This window comes from Lipophrys pholis (assembly GCF_963383615.2).
Source record: "Lipophrys pholis genome assembly, chromosome: 5".
Classification (NCBI taxonomy): domain Eukaryota; kingdom Metazoa; phylum Chordata; class Actinopteri; order Blenniiformes; family Blenniidae; genus Lipophrys; species Lipophrys pholis.
Window position 1 is genome coordinate 10,592,992 of NC_137628.1, and position 17,313 is coordinate 10,610,304.

General features: G+C 40.5%; 1 protein-coding gene across 4 annotated transcripts in view; it reads right to left on the reverse strand.

Moving 5' to 3' along the window:
- Positions 1-681: 681 nt before the first annotated feature.
- LOC308110025 (hexokinase-1) overlaps positions 682-17,313 on the reverse strand; it is a 35,808-nt gene continuing 19,176 nt past the window's right edge. For 2 of the 4 annotated variants that reach the window (XM_080464022.1, XM_080464024.1), the window contains 12 exons: positions 17,139-17,294; positions 15,261-15,494; positions 12,615-12,919; positions 10,160-10,308; positions 9,855-9,974; positions 9,640-9,735; positions 7,265-7,276; positions 6,638-6,737; positions 5,283-5,466; positions 4,819-4,974; positions 2,685-2,918; positions 682-1,900 (listed from right to left, as the gene is read on the reverse strand). In XM_080464022.1, the coding sequence (XP_080320148.1) occupies positions 1,750-1,900; positions 2,685-2,918; positions 4,819-4,974; positions 5,283-5,466; positions 6,638-6,737; positions 7,265-7,276; positions 9,640-9,735; positions 9,855-9,974; positions 10,160-10,308; positions 12,615-12,919; positions 15,261-15,494; positions 17,139-17,294 (1,897 nt within the window). In that variant the 3' untranslated portion in view covers positions 682-1,749. The remainder of the gene's footprint in view (positions 1,901-2,684; positions 2,919-4,818; positions 4,975-5,282; positions 5,467-6,637; positions 6,738-7,264; positions 7,277-9,639; positions 9,736-9,854; positions 9,975-10,159; positions 10,309-12,614; positions 12,920-15,260; positions 15,495-17,138; positions 17,295-17,313) is intronic. The other 2 variants (XM_080464023.1, XM_080464025.1) reach the window with 1 other exon arrangement.

Genomic DNA, 17,313 nt, shown 5'->3' on the forward strand with positions numbered 1-17,313 from the left:
GTAGTTGTCTTGTTTTGGTGTGTTGATTTATTCTCTGTGCAGAAGTGATACATTTTATGGGAAGTATGTGTTAAAGACTAATTTGTGGTAGAGTAAGTTTAACATAAAAGTACAAATAATCAGCGAAACAGTGTAATAATATGACTTATAAGTAGCATTATCCCTTTATTAGATTGCTTTAGCTGTTTGTCACTGATCAGAAGTTTTTTGTTTTGAAATTGCACCTTCAGCAGAGTGTTTAAATTAAAGTTTGAATGTCTCAAAAGACTTTAAGAAAATTTTATTGTGTCCTAATGTTTTAATTTTCTTCCTCATTTGTCACTGATTGAAGCAGTGATGAGTATGACGTTGACCAGACACATAAAATTATCAGTACATTGTAACTCTTCAGTTACAACAGAAATACAATAATCGATAATCGTTTATCCATCTTCTTTAATTCGGAGAGTCCCCCAAACGGTCTGATGAATTTCAAGAGAGAATAACAACCTGTTTATATGCTCTTGCAGGCCGGTCTTGGCCCACAGGCCTTATGTTTAACACCAGTGCAGTAGACCAAATGGAAACCTTTATGAGCGTTAGCGCATAAAACTACAACTGTTGAATTTTCTGTTTTTGTATAATTTCCAGCACTGTTTGACCGCCATAATGGCTTTGCAGCTCAAAAAAGACACAGGATTTACTCCACAACAAAATATAATTTAATGAATTCACTTTTTACGGTGTGGATCACAACTCTATATTGATGTAAAAAAAAAGGAAAAAGGATGATCCAGTACTCTCATTCGGCTTGATGTAAGGCATGCAGTCCCCACAGAGCTTTGGACATTGAAAGCAACAGGTCGTTACGGTAAGACACACTGACGCTCAGCCACGGGTACACACAGAAGCGCTCACGGTAGCCACTCTTTTTCTCAAGGCCCAATAAACATTTATTCTTTGCACATACAAGTGAGATAGAAGTGGGAATTTATCACAACACCAAAAGTATAGTACTTAACAAATAGCAACAGGATTCACCAGAACTCTTCCACTGGGGCTTTTTTTCTTACCGCGTCCGCTCTCCGGGAATAAATGATACGGTGCTGCAGGAGTATGTGAGCTACACTGACAGTTACACGAAAAGTGGGGGGGTTAGTAAGCTAGCACGTGGTGTGAGCTCGTTGTGCGTAAAATGAGGATGACTTTTAACAGCCGTGACTCTTGCATTCAACCCTTTTACAGCAAAGCCCTTTTGAAACTGTTTTTTCTGAGCCAGCGGAGCCTAAAAAAAAACGTGTTTCATCCTTCAGTGAAAAGGACGTCCTTCATTTGGCAGTTACATGGAAAAACTGCTGCTGTAACTTTCATATAAAAAGTGCAGACATTTGCTGGGGTCTATGGTGCAGCATCCTAATGACCTCTGGGATTCAAAGTGGCCTCAGCATATATAAATACAGCTATATATTTGCCTCCATATAAAAATAAAATTAGCAATACATAATTATTGCACACCTAAGGAGTTCCGATTTATCTGATTATTGACAAGCTGTTGAAGAAATGTACAAACATGGAAATAATAAACCATCTGATGCAGTAGAAATAAATATTTTGTTATTCAGTTTTAGTCTCTGCGGCTGCGGGTGAACCAGTAGGGGGCAGTGGTGGAGTCACGGCTGGCAAGCGGGGGGTGGGTAGTTGATGGAGTGTGACTGTGCGGCGGGTGAATGTTGAAGGTCACGGCGGAGCAGCAGGTCGTTGTTGAGCTCCTCAGTGCTGCTGAGCGTCCAGCTCCCTTTGACGGCAGCCCACAGCAGTGATGAGAGCAGCCCCCTTACCGCTGCCATCCTCTGACAGCAAGAACGTGACGTCGCACTTTGGGGCGAGATCCTTCACGGTCTGTTGGAAAATCCGGGAGAAGCTGAGGGGAGAAAGCAGCAATGACCGAGATTAGAAGGCAGCCCATGACCTGGATCTGAAGGTTCAATCTGTGAGGTGTTAAGTTTAAAATGATCGCTAGGTGAACACAAATGGTGGTGTGAAGAGCTGAAAATAAACGTCAAAAGCAAAATCAGAATAAGCTATTTGACAATGACAGAGAAGATCTGGCAAATGTTTCACAATACAACATTCACATAGTAATACTTTAAACCAAACTAATCATACAGTAATATAGTTGGGGAAATTCCTTTTTTTCTGCACTGACCCCTCCTATTTTAGGGTGCAGTGAGCAGCCATACTACAGTGATCCGGAGAGCTGATGTGAGCCAAAGATTTTGCTCAGGGACCCACAGTAGTGACCTTGTCCGCTGTGGGGATCAAATCTGCAAACTTTTCTAACCTCGAGGCCACCACTGCCCACCAACCAATGGATGTGGCTGCCACATGTCAGGTGCTCTGTCCATCCAATGGGAACACTTTGGGTTTCAGAGTCCTGCTCAAGGACACTTCGGAACGTGGACGGGGAGATAGGGATTCAAACCTCAGTACGTCTTTGGAAGATATCTAAACATGCTGGACCAGAACATCACTGACATTTCCCCTGCTAATTTCCCTTTTAAATGTTTTGTTTTGCAGTTTGCAAATGTCTTTAACATAGTTTCTTCTCATCTACGGCCAGTGTGGTTGTTAAATTCATGAATGACCTCCACAAATATAAAATTTCCCAGTTGATGAATGCTTTATAATGAGTGTGTTGATCTTACTGTGGGTGCAGCTTGTACAGCGTGCCGTCCACTCCCACGGTCACGTCCAGGTGATCCAGTTTCCGGTTCTCACGGATCTTGTCCACCACGGCTGCCATCCCGGCACCGCAGATCTGAGCGGCACGGCGGGACACCGTGCCGCACACCTCCTTGACGATGATACTGTCGTCACAGGTGCTGTCGAGGCCCAGCTGCTGCAGGATGGCCCTGACCTGCAGCAGCGCCAGACGATCGCTGTGCGGTGAGAGGAGGGGGGAGTCAAGTCAGAGCAAGTCAGAGGTCAGCCAACAGCAGGAGAGTCACCAAATACCACACAGCTGTTCCCAGGGGCTAAGGTAGGCTTAAACAGTGTACAACCCAAAGCCATCACATTGCACCCCCCGTCTCATTCCCTAGGTGTGTTTTCCTGCTCCACACTACTTTTTTTAGTGAACAATGCTTTTCAAGCACATTTCCTCGGGGCATTGAGGATATATGAACAGGTGCTGTGCCTGTTTAAGCCAATGAAGGAACATAAACACACATATTTCACAGCTCGGCTGACTGTTTGAAGTCTTTCAGGGTTTTGTTAGTTTTATTTCCCCCCTGCAGGCAGCTGTTGTCCTCCATTCATTTGACTAAAGGATGAAAATCGACCTGCAGCTGTTTGATGTATTTAAATAATCCTTCACATTTAAAATGTGTAACGTGACAAATAAGTTGTGTGTATATGGATATGAATCCCTATTTATTAGGGAATTCCACTATATTACTGTGTAACATTAGCAGGGACTGTTTTATTGCCGAAAACAGATCTTATCCCAAAAAGTCTCTTTATATGAGTTCATACACTGCGTAGAAATGTCTGCACTGTGGGAGGCTAAAAAAAAACAAGGGATGGGCAACTTTAGTCCTGTTAAAGACTACGCTCTACCAGAGGGCCAAATGTAACACTTATTGAACGATGTATGACAATTTAACTAGTAGTTTAACATCTAAAGCCTGCCTGCATAGCTGTACTGTTTATTAGACTCTTTGAATCAACATATTACATGTTTTTAATCATTTCCGCCTTAAAATGTAATTAGTGTTACAATATATCAGGAATACTGTGGTTGATTGATGTTCTTTGGTGCAGGATCATTGATCTTTTGGGCCACAAAGAAGAAAGACACGTGTGACCTACAGTTAAACTCATTTCATGTACAGCCTAATTTTACCTCAACTGGGCTCGATCAGTAAAATAGTGCCACAATGTCCTTTAAATTTAAACTTTAAAGTTTTTCCTTTGTTGTAGGGCAGAGCATACATGATGAAAATGTCTATTTTCACAAAACCATACAACCAAAATTTACTACAATCTCAACATAAAGCCAATTGCGATGGAACTTTCTGGTGCAAAATACAGTGAAATGTCCATAAACCTTCTCCTACAGCTGTTGCATTATACATGCTTTTATAAACTCACCCTGACATCATGACTTTGAGGCTAGTTTGATTGCAAAAAACTTTAATGACAGCATCACTGATATCTCAGCTTGAGTCTCAGGGTTGTGCTACGTCTACTTAAAAGAAATTTGTAAATTTGTTTTCTTTGAAAGTTTCTCAATTTTTATGGCCGTTTGGTGGGCCGGATTGGAGCCTCTTTTGGGCCGTTTTGTTGTCCCACGGGCCTTATATTTGACACCCCTGCCCTAAACAGTCAATCATACTCATGCCACTCACTTGAAGGACACTATTTTGGGGACTGAAACACCTTTTGTCTAACAGGTATTTTGACTGCAATGCAACCTAAATCTAATTTTTCCACAGAGTAAAATGAGACAAACTTGTAGACTCTAATAATTAAGTATGTTATTGATCTCCTTGGACAAATTATTTCCCAAAATTTAACTCATCCTGTTTGAAAGCATTTAGAAATAAATGATGTGTGTGTGTGTGCGCGTGTGTGTGTGCGTGTGTGCGTGCGTGCAATCAGAAGCTGAATACAGAGTTAACTGTGTGATTTCCACACATGCAAAAGGGGGCAGCTTGGCTTTTCTGATATTTCAAAATAAATTTATTTGAGGGGTTTGATCAGAATGAGGAGGGATGCAGTGATAAAACTGATCGTGGTCACTCCAACACTGCCCTCAGTGTGACGTGACTGACTCACCTCTCTATCTGGGACAGGAACTTGGTCTCGAAGATCCCCCTGGTCTTCAGCGTCTCAGAGATTTGCCCCCGGAAGAGGAATCCTCGCTTGGTCAGGTCGATCAGAATCTGCCTGACGATCTCTCCCAGGTACATCCCACTGCACATCTTCTCATATCTGACACACATCGGAGAGAAAGCGAACTTCTCCTAAACTCCAAGCTTGGTTTCCCAGAAATAAAACGTTGATGGTAGAGGACGTAACTTTGTGGTAGCTGTTTGTTCAAGTTATTCTCATTAGAATTTCATTGAAAATGTTGTGATTTTTGCACCATATAAATGCAGTTTTCACATTGCCACTGTTGTATTGTTGTAGTTGGTCGTTTAAAATCTTCTCAATAGACTGTGGTTTCCTGTGAGCTGTGTAGAGCCCTGGCATCGTATACTGGTTACTGAGATCTGGTCTGAGGCTGGAAGCCCACTGACCTTTGTTTTCCCTCGTTGAGCGAGTTCTCATCCACCGCCTGGTCGTACTTCGTCCGGATGTCGTCCAGACAGCCGTTGTCACCAAACGCGCCCCACTCCATGTTGACACACATGCGACCCTCGGTTCCGCCCACTGTCTCGATGTTCCTCATCTCCTCCATGTAGCAGGCATTACTGCCAGTTCCTGAGAGGACACACAGCCACAGCACTTCAACCTCTGAGCCACATGATTTCTCATTTCTGAAATTAGAATTTTCTATTGCTGCAGATGTAAAATATTCTAAAAGTAGGCTTTCTTTTGCTTAAAGGTCCCATATTATACAGTTTTTCAACAATTTCACATCGGCTTCAGAGGACCAACAACATTGCATTTAAAGTGTATTTCACCAAATCCAGCCTTGGTCCTGAATTCCAGCCAGTCTAAAAGTCCCTTTAGTGGCTCTACTGAGAACAGGCTGTTTCTGTGTCTCTCCAATGAGCTGTCTTTCCACGCCTACTCAACGCCACTCTCTGGGAGAAGAAATGCCAGATGAGGCGGGTTTCCACCTAATTAGGCATCTTAGGGAACTTGTTTGTGTTTCCTTTTTTCTGTTTATTTATTGCAGTTGTGTGCTTATGACATTTTTTATTACATATATAATAGTTTTACAGTTTTAACATGAGTTTCTACAAAGGTTGAGATCTGGGCTGGTTTTTATTGAGGTGGGTGGGTTTGACATGGTTTTTGGGCTGGAAACAGTGAGGCAGATCTGCCATCCCTGGAGACGACACAGCTTTCTTGTCCCATACGCTAATGTGTATGGGGGATTTATCGCTACAGCTCATAAAAAATGCAGCTTTTCAACCAGATTGAAGCAGAATCTGAGCCAGAAGGAGAAGCTCCTGAAGAAGGTCAGACTCTGTGGCTGCAGCATGACGTTTCAGAATGTTAGTTAAAAACATTGTGGGTCTGAATATGTTACTTAGTTTGGTCGTATGTGTTACAATTACTACCAAGTAGCTAATGCTAGCTCCTGCTAACTGTTACGGTTTTTCACATTATACTGAATTTATTCAGTATATCAGTAATCTGTGTCAGTTTTTATCTCCCTGTGGGAGGGTCAAAGTGAGTATCACTACCAGAGGTTATTTCCCCCCATGACGTCATGAAGGGAAAATCTCTGATTCTCCTGTATGGGCACACATTCATTACAAAGTGGAGCAACTGAATTAGATGACAGACTTCCTTCACTTGGGGCCTCATACACAGGCTACAAAGACACATGTTACTACTAGAAAACCATTCAAATGGGCATTTTGCACATTATGGGATTTTAAGGAAAACAATGATATCTGTTTATAAAATAGATACTCACCTGCGATTAGTCCCACCTCACAGGTGGGTTCCTCGTATGCACAGGTCATCATCGTTCCCACTGTGTCGTTCACTATGGCAACCACATCCAGCTCAAACTCCTACAAACAACACCACAATCATCAGTCTGAAAAAAAGGCCACCCTTTTTCCTCAGAGGAATCCCGCTGTTCAGCAAACGTGCATCGTTTTACAGCTCGGTTCCACACATCTCAAAAAAATGTCTAAATCTTGTTACATTTCTGTTATTAGGTAGTTGTTTCTGTCTCAGCCATGTACACAACAGCAAATAATCAAAACAAAATTGGAGAAGTTGTTAATATTCAATATGACTTTACAGCTGCTCATTCAGCAAAGCAATGTTAAGTCCTTGTTTGTATATCAGACTGCTTAATGGATGTGCTGACAGAACGGCTCATATCAGGCCTAGTAACCTTCTCCAGCACGCTGAGCACAATGCAGTTCACTCACATTCCCAGACACACGGCGAGAGAATACACAAGCTGCTCGGAAGAGCTCAGCTGAGGCCTTCTGGGTCATTATCACATGCCACCACAATAATAATCACGCGCGGCTCTTGTTATGCTCAGCTTTACCTGCACGTAAAGGGTTTACTCTTTAATACTTACTGGATCCTCCATCTAAAAGAATCAGATCAGTTCATGAAACCAACAGTTGACAAATGGTGAAGAACAGAGAGATTAAAGATACCAACATTTTGGTCAAGAGTCGCTAAGACAACACGTCACTGATCATCTCCGCCATCTACTATATGTCTGCTGTAATAATCTGTAGTGGCATATGAATGCTGAAGCTGTAAAGTTGTGGTGCAAAGGTGTACGTATGCCTTATATGATGCGTTTGACCAGGACATACACTTTGTGCTTATGAACTGCTGTTTTCAGAGGCGTGTTAAACTTGGATTTATATCTGAGGTCCCTCATTGGTGAAAACACAATTTTCTTATACAATGTATATGGTACGAATATGCAGTAGTTACTTGAAATAAAGACGGTAAGCACTGACGTCACCTAATAATACCCTACAGCACCGATTTACTGTTGGTTTTAACAACATCAGTTTATCCAAACATTCAGCAAGAGATTTTCTTAAGTTACAGAAAGAAGCTGTTGAGCTCGCAACAGAACAAACACTGCTCTGTTGCACTGGTGTATAAAAGCTCAGTATGGCATATTTCAAACACATAAATCATCCTAGCACCTCTGAAAAGTGAAGTTTATCAGCAGAAGGATAAGACATGTATGCAGTCTAAAATATGATAATGAAAAAAAAATGAATTTTTGACTATTTAACATGAGCAAACAGTTCAGCTTAAAGTGAAAACACAGCTATGAGCAGAAAATCTAAATGTCATGAATCACACAGAAAAGTAATTAAGAATAAAATGAAAAGATAACTGTGAGAACAATGTCAGCTTTCACATCTGAACTAATCAACTTCTAATGTAAAGAGTAACATGAACATATAAACACCAAGACTAACACGAGCATTGAAATATTTGCGCAACAGTACAAAAATGTCCACAATAAAGTGAACTTATATTGTTGAAGAGTGTGAACATTTAAAGTCAATACATACAATTGAGAATTAAATGAACATAGAAAGATTAAACTTAAATGATCTTATATTGTTGTTGTTTTTTTTTTATCTTAATAATCTTATATTGTTAAATGTAACGTGAACATGAGACGCTCTCATGTAACTTTGAGATTAAACAATAAACAAGTGAACATATTCTGTGTTGTTGAGAGTAATGGGAACATAAGACGTCGGCAAATAACATTGAGAGTAATGTCAGCATATAAACTTTAATATATCAACGTCATATAAATGTTAAGAATGTCAACGAGGGATCCACCGACACCAATAGCAGTATCGGTTCAAGCCCCGATACAACCCAGGCAGTATTACGTGACGCCATCCATCAGCAGCAGAGAGACGAGAGAGCACGAGCGATGTCAGCGGTTAGGAGATTCTTTAATATTAGACCGTAAATTATGTTCTACCAAAGTATCAAGAGGAGGAGAAAGATAGCTCGTACAACACCAGCAAATTAATCAGCAGAGACATTTGGACCTGCAGAATTAGCCCGATGTTGCTCATTAGTTTAACTGCTCAGCAAGTAACTACGAGCCGTGCTACATGCTGGCTGCTAAAGAGTTTTGGGGCTCACACACCAGCGAGCTCCGTCCCTCAGTCTACAATAAGCAAAGCGCAGTGCGCAGAGAGAAGCTATACACTGCGCTATATGTACTCTAGACACGGGAGTATACTGGAGCCTTCAAGGCTGTTGGAGGTGCGTGTAGCGTTGACACAGAAGCTGTGTGAAGGTGGTTTGCGGCAGTGCATAGACTTTGCGTATCGTTTGCGTATGGAGTATGAATTAGTCTCAATGGCATTTACTCGATATCGGTAAGTAGCTAAGGGTTATCGGTGCATCCCCAATGTCAATGCATAAACAAAAAGCATAAAGATTGTGTGTGTGTGTGTGTGTGTGTGTGTGTGTGTGTGTGTGTGTGTGTGTGTGTGTGTGTGTGTGTGTGTGTGTGTGTGTGTGTGTGTGTGTGTGTGTGTGTGTGTGTGTGTGTGTGTGTGTGTTGACATATGTCAACATAATTTTGAAATTAAGATCCGTATCTAGTTATAATAATTATTCTATCAACAGGAATTGTCAAAGTTAGAAGGAAAATATAACCAAGAAGATAAAACCAAGCTATCCAAATATGAGAATATGGTAAAATTGTGACTTCATAAATAATATTTGGACATTTTTACTCAACTGTTTTTAAATGTATTTTTCATTCTAAGATAGCAAAAAGAAAAAAACACTTTTGAAAAGCTGAAATCCTTTGAAAGTTGTTTTTAGAATATAAATTAACATTTTCACACAGTGGGCTTTGTGTCGCTTTGGCTCCACTCAGATCCGTGTTGTGTTTGAGGCATTTCACTTCACTTTATTTTTAATACATGTGCAGTTTATTACCTCTTTCCTCTTGATGGCTTCTCGAAGAAGCTCCACCACATCTTCGCCCTCGCAGTCTGTGGCCTTGAATCCTTTGGTCCAGGTGACGAGGATACCCTGCAGAGTTCACAGCACTCACATGAGCATCTCAAAGAAAAACACAACACTTTATAATACAACATTTGCACCAACAAAGGACTGTTTCTAATCATGGTAAAGACTGGTGAAGATCGTACAGCATCCAGACTGGTCTGATGGCAGGGGAAGGAGAAGGTGAAACCCAGAGGCAGTCGAGCACTTTTCATTCCCATGTAGTCCAGGAAGTCAGAGATGCAGTGCACAATGTGGTCAAAAAGCTGCAGAGACAGACACACAGTGGTTTGTGTTCAGGAGAGACGAGTTTAGAGCTGCTAATGCTTTTTTTCCCATGAGGACACAAAATGTCGTGCACTGAGAGAGATGCTGGATAAAAAGATACATTTATGCTTAAAAAAACCAGATTTTTGATGAGAACGAAATGCTGCTGGACACGACTCTTCACCTCTTCTCCCGTGCCCTGCATGACCTCTATAGGAATGGCGTAGATTTTGTTGTGCATCTCCACAGATCGCCTCTTCCCACTGCGAATTTTAACCAGAAGTACACGGAAATTCGTCCCTCCAAGGTCCAGAGCCAGGAAATCTCCATTTTCTGTAAGAAAGGCCCCATTATAGACAAAATGCTGATGGAACGTGTTCAAACTCGTCAGGTTTGGTCTGAGTAAAACAAACTGTGGTGCGATTTCAGTGTTATTGCAGTCCATCTGTGGAAGTGTGAACGCTGCCATCTGAAGCATGGCATGCGCCAATCAAGTGGACAGAGTCTGTTTATTAAGCAGGTCTCTCTCTATATTAAATTAATTCTGAATGCAGTTCAGATGGAAAACCTTTGAAATGAACCAAACACAACATGTTACACGTCTGAGAGGTGCTGTGTTATTGCAAAGAAGGGGTATCTGCCACTATTTAGATTTCTTTTACCATTTTATAAGGCGAGATCTCAGCTGGTGAAGGTAACACCCAAACAAACTCACATGTTTTGCTTTTAGCCCTGCACACAATTCCCTTGTGGAGGCTATGGAAGCTTTGTTTCAGAATATTAATCATAACAGCTCTCTCATGTCCAATTTATTTACATATTTTAGATCGGTGGGAAAAAAAAATGTCAGCGTGAACGCAAACGTGGAATGGAGAGAAGTGCCAATTTCTTTTCTTTTCTTATTTTAAACCATTTGTAATCAGTAGACCGCACCACAAGTGTGAACCCTGCTTTATTCCATCATAGATCTTTCTGACAGTGAGCACACTTGTGCTGGGGTTCACTGACTTTGACCAAAAACATTAGGTTTGGTTTGCCTGGCTCTCACACCAGGATGTGAACAGCATTCTTGCAGGACAGCGAGATGCAACACCATTTCTATTTGTGAGTTCTTATTATTTGTTATTTGTGAGTGCAGGTAAAAATCATCCAACTATCCAATGAAGGAGTCAAAATAGCTGCAGAAAATCCCCCAATAAGCACAAGTACTTTGGTCCATCATTCATTTCAATTACTTATTCTGATTGTTTGGTAGGGTGAAGATGTTACTGTTCATTCTTCTAGAGGTAAAAATTTGGAAATTATACAAGATTGACTTAAATGAGTGAGGTTAAATATCACAGTGTAGGATTCATTGTTCCCATGTGAGCCCAAAGCCACCAGACAATGCTTGCAGTTTGGCTTTTATTGTCAACTTTGGTCCAGATTTGTTATGATTTTGACTTTTTTTTTTAGAATTGTATCCTGTTGTGGCTGACAAGAGTTTTCATTAATATTTTTCATATCTATAACTCCAATGCTGTGAATCATGTATTCTCCTGCTGTTCTCTCTCTGGGAATGTTGTGAATCAATTTCAAACTCCCAGAAAATACAGAAAATTAGCTTTAGGTCAATATAGGCCCTATTTATACGACAATGATTCAAGTGGAAATGTAAAGTTTTAGCATTTTTGTTTTGGAAATGATTCATGTTTACACAGCAACGTTTTAAAAACAATGTCTATTTCCACAGATATGGCAGAAACGCTGAAAATAATGTAGTTAGCATGTTGGGCTACTAGTGGTTGCTGTTGTTTATAGTTATAATGAAACCACACCCACTATACGCTATAAACATCAACAATGGGAGTACACGGACATTCTAGTAGACAGACGACCAAGTTGGATTGTTATTCCGGTGACTGTCAACTATAAAACTACCAAGTCCCAGGAGAACATGGACTGGGAGTCATGACACTCTGGAGCCAAACATTGTTCTTATTATCCATCTACAGAGCATGTGCAGAACAATTATTTACTACGGCCGTGGTGTGCATGTATACTGGCAGCATTTCTATCGTCAAGATGAAGACAGAGCCCGAGCGTTTTCAAAAAGTTCCCCCTTGAAAGCTGTTTTCAAAAAGTGCGTTTTCAGTGACTCCGAGCAAAGTTGTCATGTAAACGGGCACCCAAAACACAACAAACGTTTTTCTTCTTCACATGAAAACTACGGGAACCTTTATCAAATTCTCTTTCTGTTTATTGAATGACCTCATATTGCCTCTCAAAATATGTGCTGAAGAAAACATTTCAGGACCACGCCTGTCATCATGAACATCAGCATCATTGGCAAACAAACTAACCGCTGAGGTAGTAATTAGCAATAAGGTGGAGACAAACAGACTGTTTGTCTCCACCTTATGTACTGGGAGTCGTTTGAGGACGTGACTTTATTTGGCACTCTGCCTTTTTTGTATCAGAAGCATTGTAATGACTTGTCTTTTTGGATGTTAGATTACATTGGAATGTCATTAAACATCTTTGTGAGGAAACGCACAACTTCATTGAAGGTGTGTTCCTTAACACCCAAGTGTGAAGGAAAAAAGTGTTTAAAAAGTGGACTATCAAACAAACTCTGTTAATTCGTTCGTTCCCTTCACCTGATCCGTCCGGTGTGCTCCTGACAAAGGTGGGCAGCATTTTGACCGTGGCTTCACTATGGGAGTCCTTCCTCAGGCCCCTTTCGATCTCCACCCTCATCCGCTTCTTCACCTCCAGCAGCTGAGTTTTGCTCAGACGGAATTCTGCCATAGTCTGCTGAATCTGTCGCGCCTGCTCCGTCAGACGGTACGCCACCGCCGTCACCATGGCCGCGCCTTTCGCGCTCCCACTTTCAGACAGCAGGAAGCGGACATCTGTGTCTGGGACCAAGCGGCGCACTGTCTTGTGCAGACGGCGAGCGTATCTGTGCCGAGGAGACAGAATAACGGGAATTTAATTAACGTGTACAGCTTCTTTGTCATTCACTTATACTTTAGCGGTAGCGTGATTCTTTTCATGAATTAAATTGTGATACAGCTGATACAAAGATATGCACTAGTTAAAATCTCAACATTGAAATATCTAATGTTGGATCTTGAAATGTCACAATTTTAGCTGCTGTGAAAACATGATCTGTACTCTGTTAGCACATATTTTATAGGAACAGTTCAAGGGATTTCTTCAGAAGGGTCTAGTCTTTCAAGAATATTAAAGCTAAAAAGATTATCTAGTCTTTTCTCAAATTTGCAACACAAAAAGGTTCTGTGATGATGCTTATCATTTTCTTGCTTCGTTACAATTTTGTTCTTGCAGGTTAATGTTGCACCCGTATAATCTTGGATTTATCAGATTGTTTCTTCAGACTTTGGCTTCTTAACATGCTTTTAAATGATTTACCCAGCACTAGTAAACAATTTCACCTCAGTTTCCAGTTGCCAGGGAAAGGAAAATGAAGAATGCGTTGCAGAAACAGAGCCTTTCATAGATGATGTCATGTGGCTTAAACAGAACATTCCCCTGGTGTGAACACCTTGTGAAAAGATAAGGCTCCGAATGGTTAAAAATTAAAAAGTGATCCAAATTGAATGCAACTGGTATCTCTGGAAAGATTAGGAAACAATAAAGAAAAGGACACCAAAACCATTCAGATATCTTAACCAATAAGGAATTTATAGGCAAAAGAAGATTACTAATTTGTGCAATTTTCTTAAATGTAATTATTGCACAAATCTGTGACCAAAAACAACTTTTTACATATAAACACTTTCGTTTCTTTAATAATCAAGATAGCTCAATGAAACTTTCAGGGAAGGTGTATCTCTCTATACTCTTCCATCTGAAGGAATAATAATCTATATTTTAGGTTTGTTCTTGGTCTGAAATAGATTTTAATCGTATTAAGATTGGAGCTGCCACTAATCTTCATGCACTTCAAAAAAAGTCGAAAATCAAAGTCAAGATTTTTTTTTCTCGGGGAGACGTCTCTCCATCCCTCACCATTTGCTTGTGTATGTGAAATCACATTTCACATACACTTAATTTTGACTATATCGGGTTGCTTACTGCTTAAGGACATGTGATTTTACACGGGATTTCCTTGATTAATAAAAACACATTATGTAAGCACCCCGGGATCCGTGTCTTTGTCCTTCGTACTTGACGAACTTCTGCAACGGAACAACGCAGCAGGCTGCTCTGTCTCTTCTAGTCCTGATACTGATGATAACTGCACCGTGGTTATGAGCTAAATTCTGTTCTGAAGCATCTTTTCACCACTTCATTAAACCGTCTGATATGCATTTTGTAGAAGCAGTCACATGCGCTGGCATGTGGATGAATGGACTTTGTAAAAAAATGTTTTTTTCCACCGTGAAAAAGAAAATCTCAACTTTGATTTTCAACTTTTTCTGAAGTGCATGAAGATTCTTTTATTTTACCTCCGAAAAAAAAATCTGTTCTTTGATTTTCAACTTTTTCTAAAGTGCATGAAGGTTTTTGTTTTTTTTAGCATCCAATTTTTTTTTTTCTTCAGTGGCCCTAATACTCTTCCATACGTTTCCTGACTACATCATTCGAGGAAATCCCAAGGAATTCCTCGACGCTATCCAATCAAATGCATATTTTCCAGGTAAGACGCAGCGCGTCACGGACCAAAATGTGGATCACGAATCGGGAAGAAAATAACGGCCGCGATCTTCACATCCTTACTAATGGTTCTTAGGATTATGGTGAAGCGCCACCAAACTGCATAACAGCTCATGGCAAACATTTCTTTAAGGTTAAAACCACTTACTAGGATTACAGAAACATTAAATACATTAATGCACATTAAGATTAATTAAAATACCATTATCTAGACATCCTTTCATTCATTGGACTATAGTATTCCGCCTTAATCCAGATGGAGGTTGGATAGATTGGATCCTTTGGGTTGTATAAATTTGTATAAGGCACCATGTAGGGTTGTGAGTTCAATTTGGGGATTAATAATGCAGAATTATCTCAGCAGAGCCGTTTTCTGAAACCTCAGTCTGACTTTAAAACAACTGATTTAAGATTTTTCTTTAAGACATTATTTTTAGGAAAATAAAATTAAAAGGGAATATTTCTTCATCAGAAGGTGTGATATGTAAGATTTCGCTGTGGCAGCCTCTCACTAAACTTTAAGAGTTCTTTTAGGAGACATTGCATTGCAAAATTCAGTCAGGTTTCTTTGGATGGTGGTGTTGGTCAAACTCTCCCTTCTTGTTTTCGGGGTTACTCACTGAGGGTGCATCTTGTAGAGAGATCCATCAATGCCCACGGTAGTGCGAAGGCGAGCGGCTCCTTTGTTTTCTTTCAGACGCAGGAGAATCGCTCCCAAAGTGGCAGAAATTAGATTAGCCGACCGGAACGATACGATGGTGCACACGTGCTGCACGGCCAGACAATCCTCGTTGGAAGGTTCCACCCCGAGCCTGGTCAGGATTTCCATACACTTCTTCAGCCCTTCTTTAGTCCTGCAGAAAAGCAAGCAAGAGTTTAAATAATGAAAATGATATTTAAAATAATTTTGCTTGAGCCACATTTTCCCTCCCAATTCTCACAATGCACAAACTTTGTCTCACAGAAACAGGTCATTTTTAACGGCTGGACGTAACTTTTTTCAAATTACTGTTTGGAGTTTTTAGGATTGACAGGGAATACTTCACTGTTGTCAGGCAAGTTAGACGCTCATCATTCGATATATCATGAAAATCTTTATTTGTAGACTTCTACTACCTGCCTAGTCGCTTCACGTTTTGCTCGAGATTGATCTCATGATTTTAATCTGCACTATATTGCAATTTCTGTCTTAAAGATCCCTTCATAAAATATATCATAGTTTCGCCCTCCGGTGATTCTTTTTCTTTCATGATGTCATCGCTAAAATTGAAAAGGTTGTTTTACTGGTACATCCCCCAGGATTTCCCCCCTCTTAAGGCCGCGACACACTGTGTGATTTTCACCCGTCCTGGACGAAAGCTAACAATTGTGAGAGAATCGTGGCGATATCTGTGTTCTGGTCTATAAATCAGTGGTCCTACGTTGCAATAAGAGACTTGTTCAAGAGTGGTCATTTTCATGGTCTTGGGACTCAAGACAACCTGTTTTAAAATTCAGACAGTGTCACAAATTTCTGGTAATAGTGACTGCTGCGGCAACCTGCATCAACTAATTAACTAATAGAAATTAAGTATGAAATGACGAACTGATCAGCGTAACACTGGTGCAAAACCCAAATAGATGCTTAAAAAAAAGGTATGTGGGATGTAAACAAAGACTTTTTAAGTTTTTCTCCAAACACATGAATGTCAAAAGACAAGGATTCTGTTCATGTTTCTCTAGTTTCTTTGCCATGAATGGACGGCGCACGCTTATGATATTTTATTCGCAATCATGTCGACTCATGTCATCATAGACTGCGATTCAGCTTGTGTCTTCATCGTACAATCCCACCCCTAAGCTTCATGTCATCGTTCAAAGTTTATTAGATTGATGTTATATATTGTGGCTCGCTGTTAACTTATAACATTGTTAAAATTTCCCAGTGTGGAACGGAGATTATGGGAGACCCACACCAAACCATCGACACAGAACTTTATGGGATCAATGTTTTGGTCTCAAGTACATGACTGTAGGACAATATGTTAATTTAATGATGTACACAAGTACAACACCAGGTTCAGTTGGGTTTGGACTTTAAAGTGTATTGAACATAACAAAGAAGAAAATAATCTGGGTGCATTCAAATGTTCACCTTTAAAACCGAGGTATTCTTCCACATTGGAGTATCTCTGACTCAGCAGTTTCTAAAGTGTAACACAAACTGTTTCTGCATGGCCAGTCCTCCGACATTAAGACACAATATAATCAGATCCTGACTCGTGCTGTCTCTAAGTTGGGAATACGTTCTTTCTGATTATAGTTGTCTACCAATATATTGTTGCTGCCCAATGAAAAAATGTGCACTGCCTTGCTTTAAAGCTACATGTATTTGTTAAAATGAGAGGAAATAGTCCTCCTAACTGCTCACAAGGAAAACCTCCACCCTTGACATCATTTGGGAAAATGTTTCAGTTAGTGTGAAACTATCAAAGATGCATTTCACTCTCTCCACTCACTTCTCTATGGCTGAGACATGCTTGGTCTCAATCTTCCCTCTGGTCAGGAGCTCTGGGGTGATTCGCCCCTCGAACAGAAGCCCCTCTTTAGCCATCTTCACCAGGATGAGTCGCACCAGCTCTCCCAAATACATTCCACTGGCCATCTTTTCAAACCTGATCAGAGAGAAGCACA